General features: G+C 41.6%; 4 protein-coding genes across 4 annotated transcripts in view; 2 read left to right on the top strand and 2 right to left on the bottom strand.

The window, feature by feature from the left end:
- The window catches only part of tmem178bb (transmembrane protein 178Bb), a gene marked incomplete at both ends in the record, with an annotated part of 105622 nt that extends 83983 nt beyond the window's left edge, over nucleotides 1-21639 (bottom strand). Inside the window, one exon of the mRNA XM_083907213.1 lies at nucleotides 21258-21639. Coding sequence (XP_083763339.1) covers nucleotides 21258-21639 — 382 coding nt within the window. The remainder of the gene's footprint in view (nucleotides 1-21257) is intronic.
- Nucleotides 4179-6747, bottom strand: LOC310941489 (volume-regulated anion channel subunit LRRC8A-like; the record flags this gene model as incomplete). Its single annotated transcript, XM_083906676.1, has 2 exons — nucleotides 4179-4451; nucleotides 4756-6747. The coding sequence occupies 2 exons, from the start codon at nucleotides 6745-6747 to the stop codon at nucleotides 4179-4181; spliced, it is 2265 nt and encodes a 754-aa protein (XP_083762802.1).
- LOC310941490 (volume-regulated anion channel subunit LRRC8A-like) lies at nucleotides 8670-11793 on the top strand (the record flags this gene model as incomplete). The annotated part of the gene is made up of 2 exons (XM_083906677.1): nucleotides 8670-10628; nucleotides 11533-11793. The coding sequence occupies 2 exons, from the start codon at nucleotides 8670-8672 to the stop codon at nucleotides 11791-11793; spliced, it is 2220 nt and encodes a 739-aa protein (XP_083762803.1).
- A 3696-nt stretch (nucleotides 21640-25335) lies between the features above and the next one.
- On the top strand, nucleotides 25336-27649 carry mrps33 (mitochondrial ribosomal protein S33). The gene is made up of 3 exons (XM_083907136.1): nucleotides 25336-25464; nucleotides 26205-26421; nucleotides 27024-27649. Exons 2-3 carry the CDS (start codon nucleotides 26207-26209, stop codon nucleotides 27127-27129), a joined length of 321 nt encoding a protein of 106 aa, XP_083763262.1. The 5' UTR covers nucleotides 25336-25464; nucleotides 26205-26206; the 3' UTR covers nucleotides 27130-27649.
- The last annotated feature ends 324 nt before the right edge of the window (nucleotides 27650-27973 follow it).

Genomic DNA, 27973 nt, shown 5'->3' on the forward strand with positions numbered 1-27973 from the left:
GTGGCGCAAAGCACTTAAGCCTCATTACTGCCACCTACAGTGTTGATGAATGAACATATAAAATACTTTTAATAAATACATATATTGTTGTTATTTTCACATTTTAAATATTTTATACACTATAAAATAGTGTCCATTATATGAAAATACATATACAATGACAGTGCGACTTTAATATAAATCTATAATTCAAAGAAAAATATTTATTTTCAGGATTATATTTGTATTTTATCCTGCTATATTCCGCCGAAATGCATTCTGGGATATATGGCTTTCCCAAGTAAGCTCAAGTCACCACCCGATGCATACTTGGTAAAATGGGCGGAGCGAGAACACTTGCTGAACCGTATGAGAACCGTACTCGCTGCTCGCGTTCTTGAGAAATGGAACAGAACTTGGACTGAGGCTGATGACGTTTTCACAAGTACGGGGGTACGCAAGTACGGGCAAGTACGCACAAGTATGGATATTGAGAAACGGCCAATGTTCATTATGAGATGGTTCTAACAATACCTGGCAGTATAGTGAATTGAAAACCAATGTGGCCTCCTCACCACCTCCAGTGAGCATACAAATACAGATAATGCCAAATGTAGTGGATTTTGATGTATAGCATACAAACCACATGGACTCAAACTAGAGGTATGCTTATGAGTAGGGTCTGCTTTGACAACTGTAGAAATTTGTGGATGACGAAACCTGGGCCTTTTTTCCGTACACGTACACGTGGAAAGTATGGCCCAGGGTTCTCTCCACATCCAAAAGCTATTCTGTCACTTTGCACATTCCATTTAGGCTTCAAGAACACTGTGTGGTAGAGAGATACAGAAATACACCATGTCTGCAACTATGCTGATGTAAAATTGCCTCAAAACAAACAAAAGAGCAAAAGTAATTCAATAATCAGATACAATGGAGTGAGGCAGATAAGGAAAACAAAGCAGTGCAGCATGATTCATGAGGTGACTAGTTAAGCACTCTATCTGCTGTGGAGCAGAATGTTTTCTGCATCTTGCTGGAAATCGTGGTGCAGAGCAGCGGCAGAATCCTGGAGCACGATGTCTGTCAGCCGACAGGCCTCAGCCAATTATTCAGCTGGAGATGGATGTCAGTCAAATGTTAGAGTCATTCCATCAGCCTACTGAGATTCAGTCACACGTCAGGGCTTTTAATTAAAAGCATCTCGGAGGCTGCATGAATCAGGTCGTTACATGTTTGAATGTGTCCACGCTATGGAAATAGCAGGCAAACAGCCTCATAGCAAGGCTGAAAAAGACCACAGTGACTAAGTGATCTGAAGGTTGACCAATAATGGGCTTTAACAGGCCAATAGAATAATGAGAGTTTGAATTATTTAAAAGCCTCATTTATTGGCCAGTAACCCCCTGACCATTTAAAAAGAGGATATAGTCTTGCCAATGTATACAAATATATTGAATATCCTCAAATTGACAACTCTGGTTGCAAAAATATCAGAATTTTAATGGAGTCAATGGGAAAATTAGCCTATCTCTTACTTTAATGTATAACTATGGAAAGCATACATTATTTCTTAGGAGTTAAGGGACTCAATCACTTGTCCCGGGTTTTCTTCAATAGCATATGATGTCAAATTGGAAAGTAAGTTCCCATTTAGAGGAATATAGACATATGAGTGGACACCAGTGTGACTGACAGCTGATATCGTATGTTGAAAACATTTTGCTGCCCCCACAGCAACAAATTGTGAAATTTCCTGCAACTGTAGTTTAAGCATCTATATCTACATACCACAAACACAACACTTTCTATTCCTGTTTTGAAGCCAAATGATTCTATTTTTTTTCCATTCCCTGAATCGATTTCAGTAAAGCTTTATTGTGACATATTTGCAGGACCAACACATACGCAGCTTTACACTGAAGAGCCTTGAGTTGAGCACAGAGAAGTATTTGGTATGTTTATAACTGAATAAAGCAAATAATAAAGATGTGCCCGACACACAGCCGTGCTGCCATTATGCACTGCACAGGCTTCCAATGTGGACGTGGCATAATGGTCATGCAGCCCTTCTTTCCTTTCTGATGACACACGCAGAACACACCAAGGCAGTGGAGGTGTGGAAGGCTAGAAACAGTAAAGATGTTACCGTGGTAACCTGGCCACTCTTTTCACACCTGTCATCATCCAGATCCGGAAGCTCTGATGTCCAATCATCTGACATACAGAGTGAAACTGGCCGCCTCCTCATCTCCACCCACGCCTTGTCAGCTCATGACATCCATATGAAAACTAGGATAATGATTTGGATGTTTCTTGACTGCTAAGGAGCAGATGATGGTGATTTACGACTACCGTTTCGTGACCAAGTATGTATACCCTGAACCAGATGATTAACCACTTCTTCCCTGACCCTCATTTTGGAGTACATGCTTGAAAATGACATGCCCAAACTAAATAGAGTAAATCTCTGCAATTACAAGCTCTATGTGGATTATCTTGGTATCAAAATACAGATAGCACTTGTGAGATTCCATCAGAGGTGCAAGTTTTAGTGTAAATGCCACTGTGTCAGAGTAAATGTACATGGAACACAGCATAACCGACGGATTTTTTTCTCTCGCCTAAAAAAGATTTTTTAGGCATTTTAAAGCAAATATCACCTTTAAAATATGCAGTAGGAGCTTAAAAACACATGGGGGTCATGTAACAACATGTGGACATGAGCTGTGCAAAGTCTGATGCTGCTGAAATGAAGCAGGGTGAAATTACAGAGGTTTCAGTAAAGAGATGTCTAGGCGTTCTCTCTTTTGGCACAGCTTGGCACCATCTGTGCCATTTGAGATTTCTTAGGTACCAAATTATGAAAAAAAAACATTTAATTGTATTTATATGCCACTACAGATCTAAACAGAACTTTTTTTGATAAAAAAAAAAAAAAAAGATAACTCGCTGTAAATGGATGCTTCCTGTGCGGTGCGTAATAACAACTCTGTGACTCTGCAGCGTCTTTAGTTACGCAGCACCATAGCTATGGCTTACCTTGGTCAATTAGGGTGATTGGCAGCTCGTTTTAAACCTCTAAACCGGTAGAATCAGACCCCGGTCCCAAAATGCGTGTGAATCACTTCATTAGCAAATTCAAAAGGACATAAATACATATGACGCATTTGTGCCGACATTTGCCCTTCTCTAATCAGAACGATCTAATGTCGCTCTGTAATGATCAATCAGACCGGGATTTGTTCTCAAAGCATGCTGGGAAGTGCAGTTCTTCATTAGAAGTGGTTTTGTTCCGTTGGAAATAACCCGTTTTGATAAACAGCAAAGGTAAGACAACATTTCCGCTTGTATTTCTTCAAAGTCAGTTGTTGTTTTGCTCTTGTTTTGGGGCTGGATCCGTGAATCTTGGTCGTAGAGTGATAAAAATGATACAGTTGGAATCTGTAGATTCTCCGCTGTCCAGTCGACACGTTTTTTTTTGTTTGCATAATCATGCTGATGCTCCGGTGCCACTTTTCAACATGTGCGCTGTAACGTTTTTTTCGCTCCTGCTAGTTTGAGCTGTCGGTGTTAGAAATGCAGGAATTTGCATCACTGTCAAAAGCCCATTTGTGCACAGGTTTTGGAACTTCCAGTGGAAATATGGTGAGATGATGATATATAGGTTATATGCCTTTTTCTTAACATGCATCCTGGATGCTCCACATGCACAACAACTGTCCTTTTACTGGACATAATTCCTGTATTGTTCAGTAGTGCTGAGCAGTGAAAAGGCATTTCCTTGTGAGGCAGGCAGCTGTGGCCACAGAGCTCCCTTCATCTGCTCTCCCTCCCTCTTGGTATTATCTTGGCTTGATAAGCCATTGATTAAATGGGCCAGAGGAAGATGAGGCTGGAAAGAAAGCTCTGCCTCTTAAAGGCTAGAGCGTCTCCACAGTCTCAAGTCACAAGTCAAATTTGGTATTAAATCTCAAACCCTTTTAAAGCATTCAAAATATGTTTATTACAAACACATTAACAGAAGTGTAGCTGGAGTGTCCACTTCAGGTCACACCTTTTCTCTGTTAAAGCGATGTTTGACATCCAGGGCCAAGATAAAATGGGCACTTGATGACATTAAATTCACACAAATGAACCTGTTCATTTGAATAAATACACCTCTTTAAGCCACGAGTCTTTGCATTTGCACAAGGTCCTTAATGAGCTGTACAGCGATTCAAAAACTGCTCTTTAACAGATGTTTCCAGTGTGTCAAACAGGTTGTTCTCCACCACTAGGCCACTCCTTTTCAACTGATGACACTCGCCGAGCTCCACTGGTAGACTACTCAGCAAGTTCTCTCTCAGCTCCAGCTTGCACAACGCGGTAAGCTCTTTGATGCTTGATGGCAGCGTCTCCAGGAGGTTGTTTCCAAGATTCAGAGTATGCAGCTTTTTACACTTGAATAGCTCTGGAGGCAAAGTCTCAATCTGAAGTGGAAAAATAGTGATGTTACAAGTAAAATGCTAATTTTACATATATAATCAATATGCCATGATCAGATAAGGCAGGAATCTGAAATAGGTGAAGAGGACTTTCATAAAAATGTGATTTTATATGGAAGAATACAATTCTTGATTAACAAAAAAAATGACCCTAGTAAAATACAACAAAATAAGAGCGAATGGCTAGGGACAAAAGTTTCTCAAATGTTTTCACAGTAAAATATTTTGACAGTCACACTCACGTAGTTACCTTTAATGAGAAAACAAAGGAAATATGTTTGATTCTCACCATGTTAGCTGTCACGGCAAAGTGCCGCAGATGCTTGAGGTCACCTATGTTAGCATCAATGCTCGTCAGTTTGTTGTGACTAAGGTCTAACAAGCGCAGGTTTTGACAGCAGAAAAGACTTTGGGACATTTCCTCAATTTTGTTGTTGTTAAGATACAGCCTCTGCAGTCTGACAAGTGATCCAACCTGAACAGGGATGTGGGCAATATTGTTGTGCCACAGTTTTAAACACACTAAGTACTTTAGGTTCTGGAAGCTGATGATTGCCTCTATCGAGGTCAAATTGTTGTCCTTAAGATCAAGCTCCTGCAGCTTGTGCAAACTGGAAATGGAGGAAGGGATGGGATCAAGGTTACAGGCAACAAGCTCAAGCCACATCAGGTTGACCATTTTCTTCAGGCCGCTCACATTTTCCAGCTTGGTACCATTGTTTTGGATGCAAAGCCGATAGAGATGCTCCCCCATGTTGATGACTGCCTGTGGCAGTGTCGTCAGATTGTTTTTTAGATACAGCACTTTGAGCATGTTGAGATCTCTGAACTCAGTGGAACCCAAGTTACCAGTTAGATGCAGCTCACTTAAGTTTTTCAGGCTGCAGATCCATCTCGGGATCTCCTTATTGTCAATGAATGTAACATGGAGAGTTCTCAAGTTCTCACTCAGGAAATCAAGGGCTTGGACATCTATTTCAGCTGGTGTGTGGCAAAGCCACATCTCTGTCAGGTTGGAAAGCTGGGAGATCTTTGGTGGTATAATTAAGTCAGGGCTAAGCACCAGCTTGAGCACTTCAAGCTCTTTCAGTTCAAAAACTGTGTTTGGGATCCCACCAAGCTTGAACAGTTGCAGCCCGAGCCTCCCTTTGGAGTTTTTGGTAATGTGTTGACTAAGCCTCTCCAACTTCCACTCATTGTCCAGGTTCACCTGCCTCAGCCTTTTCTCACTCGCCTCTGACAGAAAAACAGCGAAACGCTCTGTGTACAGAGAGTCATACTGATCAGTTAGGTGTAGCATGAAAGCAAAGTCATTCACCATGTCAGGGATGTCACTATAGCAGCTCTCCTCCCGGATTGATTCAAAAGAGTATGTTTTGAGGGATCGGGTGCACATCCAAATTAAAGTATATATGCAGCTCAAACCATACATCACTCCCAAGATGATGTAGGCCACAACCAAAATCCCATAAGGTTTTGCTAACGTGTTGATGCAAGACAATGAGTTGTATCCTACGACACTCAAAGTGCACACTACATCAAACTCAATGAACCTTAAATTGATGACTGGGTAAATAATTACGAGTACAACATTGATTATTTTGATGATTGTCTGGCTTATATAGACAAAGTAGATAACTTTACCTTTCTCTACTTTGACTCTGAACTTCTTCACTTTCTCAAAAAGAGCCTTTGCTTTTTCCCCATCTTTTTTACCTAAAATCTTAGTTGCAATTTTAGATGTTGTTCGGTGATGCCAGTTCACGCCTACTTCGTCATTCATCAAAACGGTCATATTTTCTGAAGATGTGGGGCCACTTTCTGCCACCACAGTCTCGGACAAAGCCTTTGTTGTCCATGGGGAGTCAACACACTCAAGGAGGATGGAAACAAACTTGTCCAGGTTTGAGCTTGTGCAAGGAATCGTGAACAAGAATTTGCTGCAAGCCATGAAGATGAGGGTGTGGAAAAACAGTACATAAGGGGCATATTTGGCAAACCAATGCAACGTTTCCTCGTAGCAGAAGGGACTGGCATAGCTTTCCCAAGACAAAACGCCCTCATTCTGAGGTCGTGTGGTCGTGTTTTTGAGGGGAATGGTTTTGCATTGATTGTTGTCCACCCACTTGCAAGGCAGGCAGGTCATATTGTCCCGTGTAATTTGCAGATAAATACCAAACATTGGAATTATCATCAAGAAGAGTGAGATGTAGTCTGTCAAAACGTCCCACCATGGCTTCAGGATATGTTTCTCTGGCTTAGTGTCGATAGAAGGAAGCATGGTTTAACTAAACATCAAGCAATCAGACAACTAGAGTAGATGCATTTCCCCTCTTCTTCTTTGGGATTTAACATCAGCTTGCATCCATTATGTTGCATCGCTGCTAATTTGTTGTTGCAATTAGCATGAATGCTGACTTTGATGATGACTTTGACATCGCAGACACCATGAAAGGGGAAGAAGAAAGGCAGGGGAAGAGAAAGCAAAGAGATGAAGCAATAATGCAACATTTCTGATGCTAACTACTGTAAAACAACAACAAACCAACATTGCAGATTCAAAATCCAAGATGGAATGAGTCTAAACTGCAGAAGTAGCAGCTGTTCAACATCTGCGGACATGAGAGGTATTAGAAGTTCAAATTATCTTACATTATTAACTCATGTGAATTACAGATGAAAGACTGATTTGATGACATCGTTAAACTCCATAGAAGAACAACATTTTAATTCAAATGCATTAAGATAAAAACACATCCAGTGCATTGTTTTTCTTTTAAGTACTGAGGCTGGCTTTACACGACAACGCTCCCAGGTAAAACCAACAAAATATTTTATCAAATGTGCCTTTCGTTTAGACAGCGACGGCACTTTTGGGGCTTAAAAACGTGAAAAAACAAACCCACCCTCCAGAGTGGAAATCTTAAAAACGCTCCACCGCCGCGTTCCCGTCTAAAGGGTAAAAAACGAAAAAGTGTGAACGCAACGCCACTTTTGCGCTTTGTGTTCAGATCGTTTTTCCGTGTAAAGCTAGCCTGAGAGTTTTTGTGGTTGCGTTAATCTCCAACAATTAGCAAGGCCATTTCTAAAATCTCACTAGTTACTAGTTTGTGTGTATAAAACAATGTGACGACAGTTTCATAACCGTGCTATGATGACTCTGAGCCGAGTCGTGCTGGAGCTGTATAGTGGGCTCACATGCCACCTGATCACTTCAGTAAAGGTGTAGTGCTCACTAAAACAAATTGTAACACATTTCTTTGCATATGGAAAATCTTACAAATTTTGATTCAATGCATGGAGAATGGGAACAAAAACAAAGGTGCCTTTTTAAACCATTTCACTATTTCTTCTGCCATGGTTACTCATAATGTTTGGAGAGAGGGATAGAAAAACGGCCCTGTCTGCTGTTCCTGTGCAAACAGCATGCTTTGATGTATTATTAATGTTTTTTTGGGTTGGCAGAAAAGGCAGTGGGTGAATAACAGCATTTAAGGGCTGTCACGTTATCAAAAAAAAGAAACGTTCAAACGAGTATTACTATACTTATAGGAGATATTACCCACTCCCCATTGGCACACATACATGTGACAACACCATTTATAATTGCACAGATCAGTGTGGCTGAGCCTTCTCATATTTGATGCCTCTTATGCTGCTTCATTTGGGTGGAGCTAAGCCAAGTACGCAGATCGTTTATAGCTTTCTCATTGAGGGCAGTTTTTATTAATCTTGATCCTAGGGACCCACTGCCCTGCATGTTTTAGATGTTTCCCTGCTCCAAAACACCTGATAAGATGCATGCATTTGGTACCTCTTCTGGGAATAATTTATTGCAGGTTGTGTAAAATGAGAGGTGTAATGTTGCAGTTCACAGTTCTTAATCAAATTCAAATGTATTAATGAGGAGTTTGAATGTCTTTATAACATATTTTACAATCTAATTTCAGCACAATTCAAAGTTCTTCAGCACCACTCAGTTTAACCTCCCAGCTCCCTTGACCCACACCCCCAAGTATTACATTCAGTGGTGAGCGCCAATGCTATTGTCTTTGATGTGTGCTCGAGCTGCCTTTCAACTGCCCTCTTCAACTAATTTCCATGATTATGTTTATTATGAATAGCAACTTCCGTTTAACACCACTAATTAGCTAACTATTAGTTTTGGTTTGTGCTTGTTTTTTTGTTTTTTTTAGATAAACCATGCTTCCGGCAATTGACACAAAGCCAGAGAAACATATCCTGAAGCCATGGTGGGATATTTTCACGGACTATATCTCAGTCTTCATGATGATAATTGCAGTGTTCAGCATTTATCTGCAAATCACACGGGAAACCGTGACCTGCCTACCATGCAACTGGGTGGACAACAACAAGCAATGCAAAAATGTTAACCTCTTAAACGAGACCACAGATTTGCAGCCCGTGCGTGGCATTTCAAGAAGCAGATACATCAGCAACTTCTGCTACGAGAACAACGTGCATTGGTTTGCCAAGTATTTCCCCTATCTGATGTGTGTCCACACCATCATCTTCATGGCCTGCAGCAAATTCTTGTTCACCATTCTCTCCACAAGCTCAAAACTGGAGAACTTTGTCTCCATCCTGCTCAAGTGTGATGACTCCCCGTGGACAACAAGGGCGCTGTCTGAGACTGTAGTGGGGGAGACTGATCCCACGTCTAAAATAACCAAGTCCAGAATTGACACCGCTCTAAGTAAAAAAGATGGGGAGCAGGCGAAGGCTCTTTTTGAGAAGGTGAAGAAGTTTCGAATCAAAGTAGAAAAAGGTGATATAATCTACCGTGTCTACATAGGTCAGACAATCATAAAAATAATCAATGTTTTACTAATAATGACCTACCCATTCTACTATATAAACTTTATAGACTTCAATATAGTGTGTGAGGTGTTTATAGGCGGGCACAGCACATTCTCTTGCATTTACACTTCAGCAAAACCTTACAGGATGTATGTCTGGGTATTCATCATCTTGGGAGTATTTTGTACTTTGATTTGCTTTTATACTGTGTGTTGGATGTGCACCCGGTCCCTGAAAACATACTCCTTTGAATCAATGCGAGAGGAGAGCAGATATAGTGACATCCCTGACATGGTGAAAGACTTTGCGCTGATGCTACACCTGACAGAACAGTATAACCCTCTATACACCGAGCGCTTCGCTGTTTTTCTGTCAGAGGTTAGCGAGAAAAAACTGAAACAGGTAAACCTGGACAATGAGTGGACACTGGAGAAGCTAAGTCAGCACATCACCAAAGACACCCAAGAGAAGTTGGAGCTGCATCTGTTCAGTCTCAGTGGGATCCCTAATGCAATATTTGAGCTGAAAGAGCTTGAAGTGCTCAAGCTGGAACATATGCTCAACTTACATATTCCACCAAATATCACTCAGCTTTCCAACCTGACAGAGATGTGGCTTTTCCACACATCTGCTAAAATTGATCCTCCAGCTCTGGCTTTCCTGAGTGAAAACCTGAAAACCCTACATGTTAGCTTCACTGACATCACAGAGTGTCCCAGGTGGATCTGCAGCCTGAAGACCCTGATTGAGCTGCACCTAACTTGTACCATTGGCGCTACTTTCATTTCAGCCACTGAAATGCTTAAAGACCTCAAAATGCTCAAAGCACTATATCTAAGGAACAGTCTAACCAAGCTGCCATATACAGTGTTAGATGTGACCCCCCACCTCCAGAAGCTCTCCATCAATAACAGTGGTACCAAGCTGGACTTAAGCTTCGGGAAACCAATTTTTACAAATCTGAGGGAGCTTGAGCTTGTTGCATGCAACCTTAAACACATTCCTTCCATCATCTTCACTTTGCGCTATCTGCAAGAGCTTGACCTGAAGGACAACAATCTGACCTCAATCGAGGCAATCCTCATCAACAAGTACCCAAAATGGCTCGTGTGCCTGAAAGTGTGGTACAACAACATCACCCACATCCCACTTCAGATGCGAAAACTTGCCAGACTGCAGAGGCTGTATCTTAACAACAATAACATTGAAAATGTCCCCAAGGAACTTTTTGACTGCCAAAACCTGCGCTATTTAGACCTGAGCCACAACAAGCTGACCAGCATCAGTGCTAATGTGGGTCAGCTCCACAAACTGCAGTACTTTGCTGTGACAGCAAACTGGGTAAGCATTAAAAACACTGCCTTTGTTCACTGTTGTTTTAGCGAGTTTATCTAATTTCCTGTTCCACAGTAGCTCTTTATCATGTGTGAATAAGCCCAGTCTTAAGCCCAATTTATACTCCTGCGTAAAGTGCTCTGCGTAGCTACGCAGAGTCCTCTGCGTCGACGCAGAACCTGTCGAAGAGCCTCTGCGTCGTCTCCGGGTGCACGGAATATTTTTTAACGGAGACGGCAAGAGCTGCGATTGGTCCTCAGGACAGGCCGAGCTAAGCTGCTCTTTGCCGGCTCACAGTGAACACCGAGCGATACAGAGGGCGGAGCTGATCCCCGCCGACTTCGTCGGTGCCAAACTATAAATACGTCATATCTTAACACACACAGCACATGTTTAGACTCTAAATGGCCAATTTCTCGCCTCAAATTATCTTAAAACTGAGTTCCGGGACACAGAAAAGTGACAAACGGCCGCTGTTTCAACAACAACAGTCTTTCTCCCTCGGACGCCATTGCTCACTGTAGCCAAAAGCACAACAACCTTGCGCAGCGACCCCTACTGATCGGGCGGGAAATTGCAGCGCCTATCCGTCACCACGACGCAGAAGTATAAAGGCTCGAGTGGTCTACGTGGTGACGCAGACGGATAACGCATACGCAGTCGGAGAAGTATAATGTGACCTTTAGTTGTATGTGATTTGCTAATGTCTGGATTGTGCTTTGTTCCATCAGGTAACTACTAAACGTACTCAAGTCAACACAATGTAAACAGCTACCTCTTTTTGTGAATGTTCTTTACACCTCTGATCCCTGCCTTATCTGATCATGGCATATGGCTAAGACATAGAATTAGCATTTAACTAGTAACTCACTACCACTCACTGTCATGATTCTTGTCCTCTCCATTTCAGATTGAGACTTTGCCTCCAGAGCTCTTCGAGTGTAAAAAGCTGCATACTCTGAATGTGGGAAACAACCGTTTGCAGACGCTTCCATCAAGCATCAAAGAGCTCACCATGTTGACTGAGTTGGAGCTGAGAGAGAACTTGCTGAGTAGTCTACCAGTGGAGCTCGGCGAGTGTCGACTGTTAAAAAAGAGCCGTCTACTGGTGGAGGACAACCTGTTTGACACGCTGCAAACAACAGTCAAAGAACAGTTTTTGGCTGAGTGAGAAGAATCACAACTTCATTCAGTCTGACTCGCTCACGTTGCGTGGGTCCGAATTTAGGAAATGTTCAACTTTCCAAGCAGCAGTGCAAGTATCAAACTCAAACAACACACATCCCAAACAGAGCTCTTAGAAAAGGTTGTTATTCTCATTGTTTATGTTTTTTTGTTGGCCAAGGTGCACCCAACATTACTTAGGCAACATTAGCAATTCCTGCTACATAGTTCACCATGACAAAGAGCACCATTGCTACTTCTAACAACAAGCATTAGGCCATTGGTTCTCAAAGTGCGGCCCAGGGGCCAATGGCGGCCCGCAGAAACATTTCTGGCGGCCCGCAGTGAATTACAGTTGATAGTTTTAATCCAGGAGCCACTAAGCTTGTTAAATGTTTATTGGACATTACTGGATACAGACCAATAAGTGTAAACAACAATTCTGGGTATTTACCTGGTTTCTATATGGTGAATTTTACTGTATTATTGGGTTATAAGCTGGTAATAAGCAGGTAGCTGCAGCCCCCAATTACTAGCCATTTGCCCAGTAAATATATGGTAACAGAAATGTGTTACTTGGTATTAACCTGTAATTAGAAGGTAAGAACAATGGCCAAAATACTGGGTAATTACCCATTAAATTATAAGGCGTTATTATATTAACACTTAGATTAAATTATGTTAATGCTTATATTACTTAACGCTAAGTTTTTTTTTGTTTTTTTTTTCTTTGGCGGCCCTCAGTCCAGTGTTGGGTTCCTAAATTGGCCCTCAGGTATCAAAACTCCCAACCACCACCAAGCGTTACAGCCGTGAGTGTTAATTTAAGTTGATTTATTTATATGTGTATATACTGTATAAGGACATAGCCTAAAGCAGCCTTTCCCATACACAAGTTGCAGGACAATAAACACATACTGAAGGTAGGGCTGGAGGAAAAAAAAATTCCAGTATTTTAAGGCTGACAAGATAAGAGTACCTTAGTATTTTACATAGATGTCTGCACTTTCTAATTTGCTTAAGCACAACTATTTAAAATGATGTTGTCATGTAATATCTTTGATGTTAAATGTGCAGTTCAAGGGTGGTTGTCACACATACTGACACATAATCAGTGTGCTGTCACAAGTGTGCAGAATCCTGAAGGGTTTTGGTTTTCTTACCCTACTCAAAAAGTGAACAGCAGCTTTTTCCTCATTTCTGTGTATGTAACATATGCGGTCGCATTCAGGAGACAACGTTGGAAGAGGAGCCTTGAGTGCATCATTCATTATTTATGTTAGATAAACCACGCTCGAGTAGGTATTATGCTTTTTTGTGTACATGCAAAAACAATAAAAGGTGGTCACCCCGCGGCTGCATATTATTCAGTGTGGGCGTGTGTGTGTGAGTGTGTGTGCCTATTGCTATGGTTGGTCTGTTGGAAGAGATTCATCAAAAATTGATGTTGGCTGTAGGGACTAACATCGTGCTTCCTCGTCCTCGTTTCCGTGACTCCATCCATTCTCCAAAGAAGAGCTACTCTGACTCTGGTCCTTTTTCCAGATACGCACATAAATAAATGTGTAACAGACGTATAGTTTACCCACATTTACAAAGTGCACAATGACTTGACTCTCTTTATTTTATTATCAAACGACCATATCATACTCCGCAGCATGAATATCCAAGTAAACCAAGTAATCCCAAATGTGCAGAGAGGATCGTCACTTGGATTAATATTTGCCTAGATGTATTTTTGGAAGTCTTGGACTCCCCATGCATACTCAGTGTGGTTAAGGTCTAGACACTGGCCAATCTACGAGTAAAAAAAAAAATGACTCATGCTTCCTGAACTACTTCACAATTTGTGCCTGATGAATCCTTGCATTGTCACGTTGGATGTGCCTAGTCATTCAGTAAATTTAGCTAGTCAGCTAGCCTCTTTTTTTTGTAAACAATGTTGTAGAACAGAGAAACTATCCCCAATCACCAAGCCCCAATATATGCAGGCAGTGTAGTTTGCATTAAATGTTGGTTGTTTCATTCCAGGTGACACAAAGTATGTGAGAATTGCCTTCAAATTGCATTTCCCCAACGTCATTATATGACAACCTAAGAACTGCATTTTGAGAAACCTTGGAATATTTCCTATCATATCAACCCTGAGTGTCAATACAGTCAGAGTTGCATTGCATTTTTGTTTCATTAGCATAATACGTAGCAAACAGGCAGTCAGTCAGTCTCCTCGCCTGGGCTGCAGGCTGCAGTGGCACTAATGAACAAGGAGTGCTGCCATATGTGTCTGAATAATTTACAATGTTTCCAGGAAGAGGTGAGAACCTCAATGTCTGTTGCTGTGGCCACAGGAAGAAAAAAAAAAACATGTACATATGACCTCACTTTGGCTTACAATTCCAATTCCATTGGCCCAGCATTAAAAGTTGGTCCTCAGAGAGCATTATATGTGGTACAATTATATTATTGGAAGCTTGCATAATACTATCCTCATTTTAATGTGTCCATGCATGTAGTTTGTTTATCAAATTGTTCAAATGTCATGCCCTCTCCAATTCTCAATAAAGGATTAACTCTGTTAAACTGACCTTAGCTGAGTCTGTGGTGTAACGCTAGGACTCTTAACATTCACGGAAATGCACAGCATCTATGTGCAGTGCATTTTCTATTGCACATCTTCCATACCATTGAAAGATGATATGCTGCTGCCACAGCTGTTAGGAGCAACGTGGGGTTAAGTGTCTTGCCCAAGGACACATCAACATGTTAGACTAGTGGAGCTGGGGATCGAACGTCGAAAGTTGAAGATGAAACATGTGCCTAAATGAAAAGAGAGATGCACCACAGACGCATCCACCGGGAAACAGGCCTAAAGCCCAATTTATACTCCTCTCTGCGTCGTCTCCGGCTGCACATAATACATTTTAAGTGTCCGTCACTCCGTCAAGGGACAACGGAGATGGCAAGAGCTGCGATTGGTCCTCAGGACAGGCCGAGCGAAGTTGCTCTATGCCGACCACAGTGCGCACCGAGCGTCCACAGAGGCGGAGCTGATCACCGCCGACAACGTCGCTGCCAAACTATAAATATGTTGTATCTTAATACTCACAGCACATGTTTAGACTCTAAATGGCTAATTTCTCACCTCAAATTATCTTAAAACTACGTTCCGTGACACAGAAAAGTGAAAAATAGCCACTGTTTAAATGTTATTCCCCTGCAACAACAACAACAGTATTTCTCTCTCGGACTCAATTGCTCTCTGTAGCCAGAAGCACAACAGCCTTGCGTGGCGACCTCTACTGATCGGGCGGGAAATTGCAGTGCGTATCCGTCACCACGACGGAGAACTATGAAGGCTCGAGTGGTCTCCGTGGTTACGCAGTTCGGAGAAGTATAATGTGGCCTTAACAGTCATCCAGCAGCAGGTAAATATAGAACCTTCTTCCATGTGCTCGTTAGATGAGCAGCTTTGCCAGCAGGTTCATTTGCAAAGAATCTGCGAGGCACCTTTAACCTCCTGTGGTGTCTAATTTAGCCCTCCTCACAACAAAGGACCCCTGAGGGGCAAGGTAATCCAATCCAGGGCCTATCCCTGTCCTCTCTGCCGAGATGGAACCGTGATGTCTTGATCAGAGCCCAAAGGTTATTTTTCTACCCATAGAGCTACAACGGATGGTGCAAGATGAGGAGCTCCTGTCTCCTCTCTGTAATCCTTTCCTGACATCCTTGGCTCTTTGACTTCTCATCCTCCATATATACTTTGTTTTGCACCTGGTGAGGCCTGTGGACTTTTATTTTTTTTTCATAGAATGAAAGAGGACGCTGTCCCGACAGCAGGAGGTCGAATATACGTAGAAGGCCCACTTGTGATATCTGACACCAAGCTTACATAGACCACCTGTTTGAAATATCAGCCTCTGGTTGTATGGTAAATGAATATTGTGAATTGTGAATTCTGGAACTTCATACAAAAGGGTAATGTGCATTTATGCAAGTACAGTATATGTGTAAAATAAAATAAAAGCAATTTATTCCAAATGCTTTAGAATGTATGTGAAATAAGCACTTCAGCACCAGTCACGTGTTGGTCCCTCAACCACCTTGAAACTAATGGCCCTTTTCCACTATGGTCTATGGTTTAGGTTGCATCTCCACTACAAAAAAAAAAGTACCTACTCAACGTTGACGGAGTCATCGCTGCATGAAACTGCGGTGACTTCGTTTTACACGCGACACACACAAACGAGTGGCTAGTGAATTGTAAAGCAGTTGTTTTCAGTGTAACTGAATAAAATCACTTCCTCCATGACCGATCACAGACATTTCCCTGGTAGTTGTTGGAGATTAACTGACGTCTTTAGGATTGTTAAGTCTTTTTAACTGATCTACAGTTCAGCTTGATTTTTGTGTCAGACGTCTCTTTCCGTGACACCACTCTGGCCAACAGTGGCCAGCAGTCTGGTGACGCCACACATAGTATTTACTCAGGAAACTAACCAGAGCAGATACTAAAAAAGTACCTGGTACCAGGTACTATGCTAGTGGAAACGCAACTTAACCATGCTGTGCCGAGGCGAGGCAACTAGAGCCGGTGGAAACATGCCATAATGGTCCCTACATACTTGCTACAACACATATTTTCTTTTCTTAGTAATCTTTATTAAATGGAACATAAGACATGCTGTCATGTTGTCTTATTCCACCACCCCGCCGAGGGACTACAGATGGCAGTAATCTGGCATATTTACACGTCGTGTTGATGTTCATTAATGTGCAATGTCCCTAGGCAAGGGTCGACAAGGCACTTGTATTTTTACGGCACATTTCATGCAGTGAAGTGATGTCAAAGAGCAGAGCAGAGACAACACAGCAGGAAAGGGTTTCGATTGGGATTAAAACCTTTTTCTTTCTTTTTTTTAATTTAAATTAAAACTGTTAAAAAAAAGAGAAATTAAACCTTGAAAGAATATTCTCAGTAATATGACACACACATACACAGTGGGGGAAAGTCACCACAGACAGGAAAACAAAAACACTCTGAAACACAGAGAGTTGTGTGGGTTGTGAGGGTTTTTGTTTGGCAAATGGACATCCATAATGAAGCTCTTTTAGATTGATCTTCACAGGATTAAAATCATATGGTACATGAAACTTCAACATTTAAATCAATAAAATGGAGGATTTGGTGGTGGTGGTGGGGGGGGGGGTGTGTTGACCTGTTTCCGCTGCTTCTCTCCCTAACTCCTCCTATAATCTGCATGAGGATGCAGTGTGTGATTATGTGAGAAGCCTCTGAGATGAGGAGATGAATGGGTTATGCTGATCCGGCCAAATACTGAGCGCACGTCAGAAAAATGGGCGAGCTCGGAGAAATTACTCTCCAGGATCCTTCACTTTGAATATATATGGGAAGGTGAATTGAAACGGATCTACTGTATATACAGACACATGGGATGTGCTTTGGGTTTATGGTTGATTTCTGACACAACAACACCCGGTCACGGGTGTCAGACAGTGGAATAATCTAGATGAGGAGATTTATTCAAAAAGAAGTATGTAGATATGACTTTTAATCGTTACAGATATTTAGAGCCACAAACCAGTCTACGAACAGTGGAGAATTCACAGATTAACGATCTAACGGTACCATTTTTATCACTCTGCGAACAAGACTCACGGATCCAGCCCCAAAATAAGAGCAAAACAACAACTGACTTTCGAGAAATACAAGTGGAAATGTTGTCTTACCTTTGCTGTTTATCAAAACAAGTTATTTCCACCGGAACAAAACTGCTTCTCATGAAGAACTACACTTCCCAGCATGCTTTGGGGACAAATCCCAGTCTGATCGATCATTTATTTTTCAACAGTATTATTTGTGTTATAGAAAAGAGTTCTGTAATCTGTTCACAGTGTTCCAAAATATTTGTTATTAAATGTTACATTAAGTTGTTATATAAGTAAAAAAAATGCAAAAATTAAAAAAATGATCGAACCGTGGGTCAAAAATCGTGATACAAATCGAATCGTGAGTTTGTGTATCGTTACAGCCCTAATGACTACACATGCTGTACACGTCCGAGTGTCTTAAAGGGAACATGAACATACCAGTAGCCTGCCTACCTACGCACACAGCCAAAAATGACTTTTGTTTTGTTTTGTGTTTTTTTTTTTTTCGAATATATCGATAACGGCAAAATGACGTCGATTATCATCGTAAATTTCGATAACGATCAAATTTCAATATATCGCCCAGCCCTATAGCTGACTCCTGTAAATCGAGACACTACGGAGAACCAATTGTTCCATGATGGAATTGCTAAGCTGGCCACTGAATGCGATTGACAGACTGTTCTCAACAAGGCGTGCGGGTTCGAGTGAACCCACATGCCCGGATGGGACCTTCCTGGCTGGCTACATCATGGATGGATGGGAAAAATGGAGAGCCGTGTCCCTTGCCGCACTGGATATAGAGGATGTTGAGGATGTTGAGGATGTGTACATATTCACGTTCATGACAATTGGAATGCTCTCCTTGGGATGTGGAATGTTCACGCAACATCGGAGACTGAGAAAGATCGCCCCGAGTACGTGGCAAGAATGCGAGCGGACGTAGCTAATCGAGGACATGGCGAAGCGAAGCGCGGCGAAAGCTGCAGAAGAGATGGATGAATAAAGAACCGGCGGAAACGAGCTCTCACACCATCCAAGTTAATAATCACACTACTGAAATGATCTCTGTCGATTGGACGACTTTGTGACGTTGTGACATGCCAGGCAACAAGTCGACTAATATGGACACATGTACGGACATACACGTAGTCTGTTTGACTGGCTAGAGCGAGACTGCAGCTCTGATTGCTCTCTGCTGCTGAAACATGTTATGTCAAACTGTCATAGGAAAAATCAGTATGATGATAATAATGTATTCTGTGGGTAACGGGGGCGCGACTAGATAAGCTTTTGCTTCTCCCGCTTTCCCTTTCGGCCATGTGTATGAATTAAACTAAGATGATGAATCATCTAACTGACATGCCCGAAATAAACAAATAAAATATATTGTAAACTGTTGTTCAAATAGCCGATACATGACTTTAATTCCAGCGAGTTGCTCATAACTGGATGAACCCTGTCATAATTGTACAAGTGGCAACTTCATGTCAGGATAATAGGCCACAATCTTCCCACTTGTGTGTCTGTGATTACATTTAGGATATTACAATTACAATTACAATCAACAGTATGTGTTTGCCACTTCTCTGACCTATTACCTCCTCAAATCCATGCAGCTCACTTTTTCTGCAGAGGCAGCAGGAGCAGGTAGGTAGTTAGGTCGGTAGCTGTTGGGTGGGTAACTGTCATGTATGAGCAGCTGAGCATTAGCTCTAATTCCTGATAGCAGATCACATGACTGCACATGTGAGGACAGAGAGAGATAACAGGTGCTAATCCTTATTGACCAATGTATGTGATGTTATTGTTCGACGAGCTGGGATGACAAGGCATGGAAAGCAAATCAGATGGGTTCTATGGAGGCATTCATCTTATCACTGAACACACTCACTGAGGGCTTGCCCATCGTTTCAGAAAGAGGCCATTGAGGCACTCTCAAAGGGAGGCACAGCTGCAGCGCACACAGACACACACACATGCACAGGGCACACACACACTGCCTTGTCTTCCAGCTTAGACTCAGAGCAGTGACTTCCATCAGCCTTTGAACACACAGCCAGCCTGTGCTGTATAAATAACTGCGAGTGCATCAGTGGAAACTTCTATTTGACTTTTATCTGAAGCCGATTTAGAGCTGCAGTGTGTAACTTTTGTGGATTTCTGATGTTTATTATATGTTATTCTGCCTCCGTTTGGTCTTTGTGTACAGACATGACTTGGTGTCCTTCATCTCAGAACAGGCTCTGTCAAGTAATACTATCAGTCCTGACGAAGGGAGTGTTTGTGTGTATACACCAGTAGAGCAGGGGCAGGCAGAGACAACAAATAACTTCCTTATTTTCCCTCTGTCTGTTTCTGCAAGAAACTTATTCCTGTTAAATGTAGTTGTTTTTTTTGCTTCCAACTAACGCCAAGTGCTTGCTTATTGTGTGAAATGGTTTCTATGTTATGATTTGGCGCTGTACTATTCAATTTGATCTGCTTGTGAGGTTACTGTGTATGAGGAAGTCCACTGGTGTGCACACACGTACTACTCAGTGTGTAAAGAACACATGGAAACCAAAATGAGGACAATTTCCTGGTGAGAAATTACCGTGACTAAAATAGAACGCGAGTTTGCACGCGTGAAATGCTTGACTGATGCATACCGTTGTTTATTTATGAACAGAACCACAAGCATGTACGTGAATGGGGAACTCTGAAGTGTCTCTCTGCAGACACTGAATGCCACTTGCTTCCTATACCAAAACTTCACAATTTCAGCGTATGAAGGTATATGAGCCATGACTCGCACTTTCATAATCACATAATCACTCAAATGAATGAAGCTACCAAAAGTAACAAAGTTATTGGAAGACAATATCACACAACTTTCGTTTGAATTACCTGAATTTGTGATTGTGTGTCTAATTATTCACTATTCATTTCAATCAGACATTGTTTAAAGTTAATTTTATGTTCCTTTACCTCTGTGACATGTTGTGGTTCTTCTGCAACCAGTTACCTATTTTTTTGTTATTGTAAATTATTATCTGGTTTAAAATGTTATATTTTGTTTTCGTTTTTTATGATAGTCGTGTTGACTTGTTTGTATCTTGTCTTGTCTTGCTGCCCATTTATCTGGTGCTTAATGCTCGGGGGTACCTAAAGGAGCTTAGCAGAACAGTGTCTGTCATGGCTAACTAAGCATTAAAAGTTGCTAATATTGCTAAAGTGATGCTAATGGAATGCCAACCATGTCTGTAAAAGACAAATGTTGTACTGTTCAGTAGACCAACTTGCCCCTTGAAACAATATTGCTTGCATCCATTTTTTGTTGAGGGGCCCCCCTTGTTTTCTTCACCCTCCTGGGGTGTGTGTGACTGAGTGTTGTAAAAGCTGAAATGTTTGTATATTTGCCTCCTGCGTGAGGTCACTGTCACTCTATAGGTGAATCTAGCCACACATATCCAGTCTGCACACATACAGATTTGAAAACTGAGCGGATGCTTCCTCTGTCTGACAGTCTCAGAGAAAAACACCAAGCCTATACTGCTGTTCAGTGTCCTATATTTTGCAAAACTGCGTGATAACAAGCAGCCACAGGCCGTCAATACATGCACATATGGATGAATGTGTGTCTTCTGACATGACAGCAACACAGCTGGATGCCCTTGTTCGCCCTTTGGTCAAATGGACAATCATGCAGAGTAGCCTTGAATTGATTTGTTTTCCCCTATTCTCATGATAAATGACATATAATGTCATGCGTCTTCAATGCACACCAGCAGACCCTCTCTCTGGGTCTCTGAGTCTTACCTTTCCGGATGCGATCTTCGATTTCCTGGTCGAAGCCAAGTCGGTGGCACTTCCTCCACAGCCCCATGTTGGTGGAGTTGTACTGTCTGCTGCACTCATCCGCGGCGCTCATGGCAAACAGCTGCCGCCGGTTCCGGGCTAGGAGCAGCTTCTCTTCCCAGCGGGGCGCGCTGCTCCGGCTGGCCCGCAGCGGCAGGCTGTTGTTGGGGATGTAGATGAAGCCCGGGTCTTTGCGGCGGCTGGAAAAGCTTCGGCACCGCTCCTTGTACCTCCGGGCATCGGTCTCGTACCAGTGGTCGGAGCACATCGCCACGGCCAGCATGGCCAGGGCGCAGAGAGAAAGCGAGAGCCCGGCGTAGAGCAGCAACTTCCCGGCAGCCATGCTCGCTTGTCACAGCCGCATCAGCACCTCAGAAGACGGACAGCTCCTCTGCGGCTCCCCCCCTCCTCCTCCTCCTCCTCCACCACTCCGCCTCCTCCTCCACTCCTCCCGGAGCTCAGCGAGCGGCTTCAGCTCGCATCACCTCTGGAGAAGAGAAGCGTCGGGACCATCGACATCATCGTCACTGGCGAGGCGGCTGATTGAAAAACGGAGCCCAGTATATTCCAGTGGTTTCCCACCACAGCGTGACCACGTCGTTCCCCCGTGCGTGTGTGCGTGTGCGACGCTGCAGCAGCTCGGCGGGGATGAGAGAGACGAAGGAGGCTTATCTCATCATCTCAGCACCGGATCCAAATCCATCTGTCTGAGCAAAAAAAAAAAGAAGAAAAACATTATACCCAAAACACTGTATAGATTATTGAAACTGAAGGCAAAATTGCGTCACGCTAAACATGAAGCACCGCAGTGACGCCCCCCCTCCGAGCAAATGATTGATGGATAGTTTAAATAAATGTTGTACCTGGAAACAGATGCAGACTGCGGTCCAGCAGAGAGAGAGAGAGAGGGGGAGAGAGAGCAGCATACACACACACCGCGTCTGGCCGGATGACGGCAGCTGCTACGGGCCTGTCCATGGACCAATCAGCTGCAGCCTGCGCGTGTGCAGGAGCGGAAATATCATATATGACATTCCAACGGTGTCTCCTCCACATTCATTCAGCTGCGGTCAGCACTTATTGACCACCACTGCTTACAATGAACATGATTATTAATGGGTGTGCCGCTTCTCTATAATATGAGAATCACTCACACCAAGCATACATTACCAAAAAGAATATAATTCTAATATAAAATACTAAATACCTAACTGATGCAAAACAGAGCAGCCACACTATTTATCAAAAAAATACTGTGTTTTTGTATTTTAAAGGGACACTGCGTATTATTTATGGGTTTATATGACCCAAAATCCACTTTTGTATACATATTATGTGCTCCTGCATTGCATCAAGTCGCTGTATAATAGTTTTTGTTTCATTATCGTAGTGTTTCAAAAAGTAATGTAAAATAACATGGTCGCGGGCCGCTGTTGCATTGCCACGACGCCATGTTTCTTCGGGAGCCTGTATAGACAAATCCGAGAGAACAAATCGAGCGCCGAGACGAGGCTGGGGCGGCATGGCGCCAAAACATGATTTCAAAACATCAACATGATTTGCAGTCTGCAAAATATTTTTTTAATGCAAATATTTTGTCTGTACTGTTGTTGGTGGTGAGTTCAGTTTGTTATATGAACATTATTCCTGAGTCTCTGTGACATATGAGGAGGATTTTATGGCCAGTTGCTTTAGATTTATTACATAATGCACCTTTAAGGCATGTCTTCAGGATTTGTAAGTCTTTTTAACTGATCTACAGTTTGGCATTGTTCGGACGTCGCCTTCATGACTCCTCCAGTGACGACACTCACGTACCAGGTACTATCGCTAAAGGAAAAACATAAAAAACGAGTAGAGTCAAGCCGTGCTGAGTGGTGCTGGAACTCTGTAGTGGAAAAGCGCCATTAGATATCAAAAGGTATCTAGATCTCTTTAAAAATAATAATAATAATAATCTTCCTAAAGTATCTTTATTTACTTTCCAAATATGTAGTACAGAAATGTCACAGTACATCTGCATAATTTAGACTACATTTGAAAATGTAGTTGGCGTGTGCAAAATTGTAACTTAAAATAAATGCAACACACAAATCATACAGCAGTTCTTACACATTAAATAATACTTAAATTATTTAAATATTGCTGTCCAATGCAATATTTTTTCTAACCATTTAAGCTACTTGGAAGCCAATAATTATGTTAAGCTCTCATTTTTAATGTGCAAGACACACTTCTGTTCATAGCACAACATGAAGGCATTCCCATCATCTCAAAAGAACACATTAGAAAATAATATTTAGTTGTGAAATACTGCCCATCCCTGAATCACTCATAACTTGCACAATGTAGCACAAGATCCAAAACTCTTTTTTTTTTGTCTTTTTCCAATATGGGATCCAATAGTTTTAGATAAGATAAGATATTCCCTTATTCGTCCCACAATGGGAAAATTAGTGTTCAGGTAAACAAATATAACAAAATAACATTGACCTACAATAGAGTTACACTTTTATTTTCAGTGACATTTTAGACCTTAAGAATTCATTCATTCATTTTGGATATCAATAACCAATAACATACCAAAACTTTCTGGCATATCTTCAAGACACAGCACTTTAAAAAGTTGCTACAAAACGCAACTTGAACTTGCTTAATTGAACTAAAATGTGTGGAGGTCCATGTAGAGGTCCACATGAAGTTCAGTCCCCAGGGCCAGGCTGCCTTCGCCTGCATGTTGCACTTGGAAAAGCCTGTCTTAAGCATACTAGTGGTGCCTTCCCCACTGGTGCACAGCGGGTGCCCTTTTAATTTTCTGCAGTAGGTGCCCTTTAAATTTCATCTGCCCTTCCAAATGTCACTTCTGCCATATGAACCATCCCACATGTTACAGACTGAGCCTTTAACTGCAGGAATGAACTCTGAATTCCAAACCTGCTCATGGCAGAAGTGTCCTTTATTCCATGTTTGCATGTCCCCACTGGAGTCTGTGTTCATGGCCCGCTTATTCCCACCAGATGCTGTCTCAGACTGGGTCACTCAGCTATGCCAACATCCATTGAGAGTCAGCGGCTGCTGTTTTGTTATATCTGGCGCCCTCTTATGTTTATAAATTGTAAAGACACAATAGAAGTACACACACCTGTAACTTTCAGCAATTCATTACAACGTGGAAAATGTGTTAAACAAAAGCTGGTTTTCTTAAAGAATGATACAAAGGAAATAATAATAATAATAACAATAATAATAATAATAATAATACTAATAGTAATACAAATAGGGTATAACAAACAATACACATTAAACTACAATATAGGTTTTGAACAGTATTTTATCACAGATACCAATTATGTAAAGCACTTTAATGTTGCCGTTGCCATGACATCTATATGTAGGCCAAGGTGCATCAAGCACACATCATCTCCAGTCTGCACTAGGGTAAAAAAAAGATACAGATGACACCAAATCATTAAATACATTTTGAGATTAACAAAATGAAATAAAATGAAAATAAAACTCGACAATATTTTTAGCATGAACAATAAATATGAAATGAACAATCATTTAATGCTATAATAAAATGCGTGCTTTTACTTTTTTCATTTAAAAAGCTGAACTTCTGAAAACATTTTTTACTCACTTTCCTTTAAGAGCGTTTGGGTTTGATTGAACTGAATAAATTATGTATATTTGACAACAAATGAACTGAAGGGCGAAATAGTGCAAAGAAAAACAAGTTGTAATTTCTAGCGGAACGTTTGCGATGCTTCTCTGTGTTCGCACGGCTCTCTGAGCCACGGACTTCTACTTCCGGTCTGTTTTTGCATAAAATAACATTACACGACACCTTAAATAGCCGTATGTCCGTATTAAATGTAGTTTTTAAGTTTGGGGAGAGCATTTTCACGCCTAAGTGAATTTTATTCAACTTGTATAGACAAAAATAAAATATAAATACACAGGAAGTGGAAGGACCTAACCAATCAGCACCACGGAAAAAGAGGCATGCGCATTGGAGCCCGATCTCGTACGGTGTGAAGGTTACTAAACAGATTGTAGTTTATACATTAAACTTAATGGAGGTACATTTGTCGGTTTAGAAGGGTTGAGTACAGTTTAGTAGCGGGCACACACGGTTTACGTCATCCCTCGGTGACTACAGACTCAGGTAAGGCGTCATGTTGTTACTGTTTAGGAGACACGCTGTCAACATCTAGCTAAAATGTGACAACTAAAACACGGACACCCCTCATTTATTTGTGGCATGGCTCCTACATATGTGTTTATTTTACCATACCACGTGTTTTATTCGTTTACAAGATAGATACATTAGCGAAACAACGCGGTTGAACTATTAGTAATGTAATGTCATTCAACGTTATGTCAGTATTTTTTTTTTGTCATTATTGCACATGTATGTATGTATGTATGGCTATGCTTCCCTTCCAGAAACCATCATGGTTGCTGTCATTGTTTTGCACCAAAAAGACAAAACGAGAGTCAATGGGGATTGTCTGGGTAGTATCAGTTGAAGCAGCAGTGGGGCATAGCTGGTGTGAGCATGGAAGAGCCAGGACATAAGCACCCTCACTGGCTGCAAATTATCCAGAGCCTCTCGAAGTAGACAGACATATTAAAACAGCTTATGTTGGCAGACTACATATATGGTGAAAAATAATGGCCATTTTGAAAGTGTCTCCATTATTACTTTTAACAGACACTGTCACATCAACCCAGTCCTAGTCGATCTTCATGACTCACTGTAATGTGTGTCTACCTGCAATGTGCAGAAATGTATTTGACTTTTTAGATTTTTTTTACTTGTCATTGTTTGGACCCAAGTGTTTCATCTTGTTGAATCAATTCAGTAATTTCCTGATGAAACGGCTTCCCTGTCCTTTTCTGCAGCCATGGCCGGTCTTTCCAATTACGCCGTCCGCATGGCCAGACTGAGCGCACAGATCTTCAGTGAAGTTGTCCGGCCAACAGACTCCAAGTCGATGAAGGTGGTCAAGCTGTTCCAGGAACCTCCCTTGGCCAAGAGAAAGGAGGTGTATGACTGGTACCCAAAACACAACATCTACTACGCCATGACCCAGAAACTCCGCTATATGGGGCTGTTCAGGTAAGGTGGAAACTCCCGACACGAGTGATGACTTGTGGCTTGAACTTTGACAATATTTTTCCTTTGAAGAATTAAATTGTGAATTTATTTAAGTCCGTAAAGCTGCCGAATATGTAGGAATAATGCTGTGTTCACACCAAATGCTAATTTTTGTGCAACATCATCAGCCGATTGTCCCGAGCTGCTGGCGTTATCGGCTTCAACAGCAGGTCGGCCCGAGCCCAAACCGCCGGCGTCATCAACTTCTTTGCTGACTATTTGCCAAGCTCACCGTTTTGTTTTTGTCCTGCTACAACTTGTGTCAGAGCTCCAGAGAATCTCAAAGCTTTGCCAAAATCGAGAATAATGTGTCGCACGTGGCTCAGCCAATATGAATTTCGCGTCTGTGCATTGATTTTGTTTGCAAACTCTGGTGTGAATGCAGCATAAGGGACGGGAAGGCTAACAATAGCAACAGTTAAATAGTTGGGCAAAAGCAACACACAATATCAGCTATCAGATAGCAGCTTTAAAAATAAGGCACATTAGAAATGAGAATGTGGATGTTATCTTGAGTAAAAATAAAGATGTTTTTAGTAACTTGTCATCTCTTGTCTCCTCAGAGATGAGCATGCAGACTTTAAAGACGAAATGCATCGTCTGAGGAAACTAAGAGGGAAAGGGACACCGAAGAAAGGGGAGGGAAAGAGAGCAGGCAAGAAGAAATGAGCATCTTTGTGCAGGACTTTTAGTTTTTTTGTCTGGAGATGCCAGGACACCAGCAGACTGCATACACCATCCTGTCCTTTATTTTCCATGAGTACTTTAAGCACACAAAACATTCTCACCTTTATCGACTGTACCAACCTGAATAATATCCTTTTATTCTTAAACATGCATCAGAGCTGGGCGATGTGGCCAGTAAAGCGATGTTTGCTCCCAAGTAAAAGAAAAAAAAACTGATGTGTTTTTTTCTGACAGAAAAAGTCAAACGCTTGTGTGTGTTACATCTCAGTGGGTTTGCACAGTGTATAACCATTATATCAACCGAATATTGCATTTTCTTATATTGTTAGTGATGAAGGTGGATGCAGTGAAAACATGCTGATCACCAGTTGACTTGTGGAGGACATGTTATTTTAATGCAGGCAGGTATCATACTTAACTAAGTTATTAGTTTGACTGTCAAAGGAAAGGATGGAAAACAATGTAAAGAGGTTTTCAGAATAAAACCACGGTGACAAATATTGTTACGAAGCTCATTCAGACTCCTGTTCAATAAATTCACATTGTTGTATATTTTATATGATATCACTTGTTTTTTGGTCAAATATCTTGTATGCAACTCGATGACTTTTTTTTAAATATTTATATCTTTGCACCTGCCATTTTTGTGAAAAATATATCAAAATCATTAATAGAATATTGTCAACGAACAATATATACATATTCTAATTCAAAGAGCAATGCAGTGTATGCAGTACACACGAACCCACACACATTGTCTTTATCAAATAACTGCGGTGTCTGTCAAGTTTACAAATTGCAACAACTGTGCAGCCCGAGACCAAAA

Source organism: Microchirus variegatus, assembly GCF_963457635.1.
Source record: "Microchirus variegatus genome assembly, chromosome: 20".
Taxonomy (NCBI): Eukaryota; Metazoa; Chordata; class Actinopteri; order Pleuronectiformes; family Soleidae; genus Microchirus; species Microchirus variegatus.

What these genes read in the sequence shown, in the direction of transcription:
- mrps33 (XM_083907136.1), top strand. Translation starts at nt 26,207, where the DNA reads ATGGCCGGTCTTTCCAATTACGCCGTCCGCATGGCCAGACTGAGCGCA. An exon ending in CGCTATATGGGGCTGTTCAG is followed by an intron (nt 26,422 to 27,023) that starts GTAAGGTGGAAA and finishes TTGTCTCCTCAG; the next exon opens with AGATGAGCATGCAGACTTTA.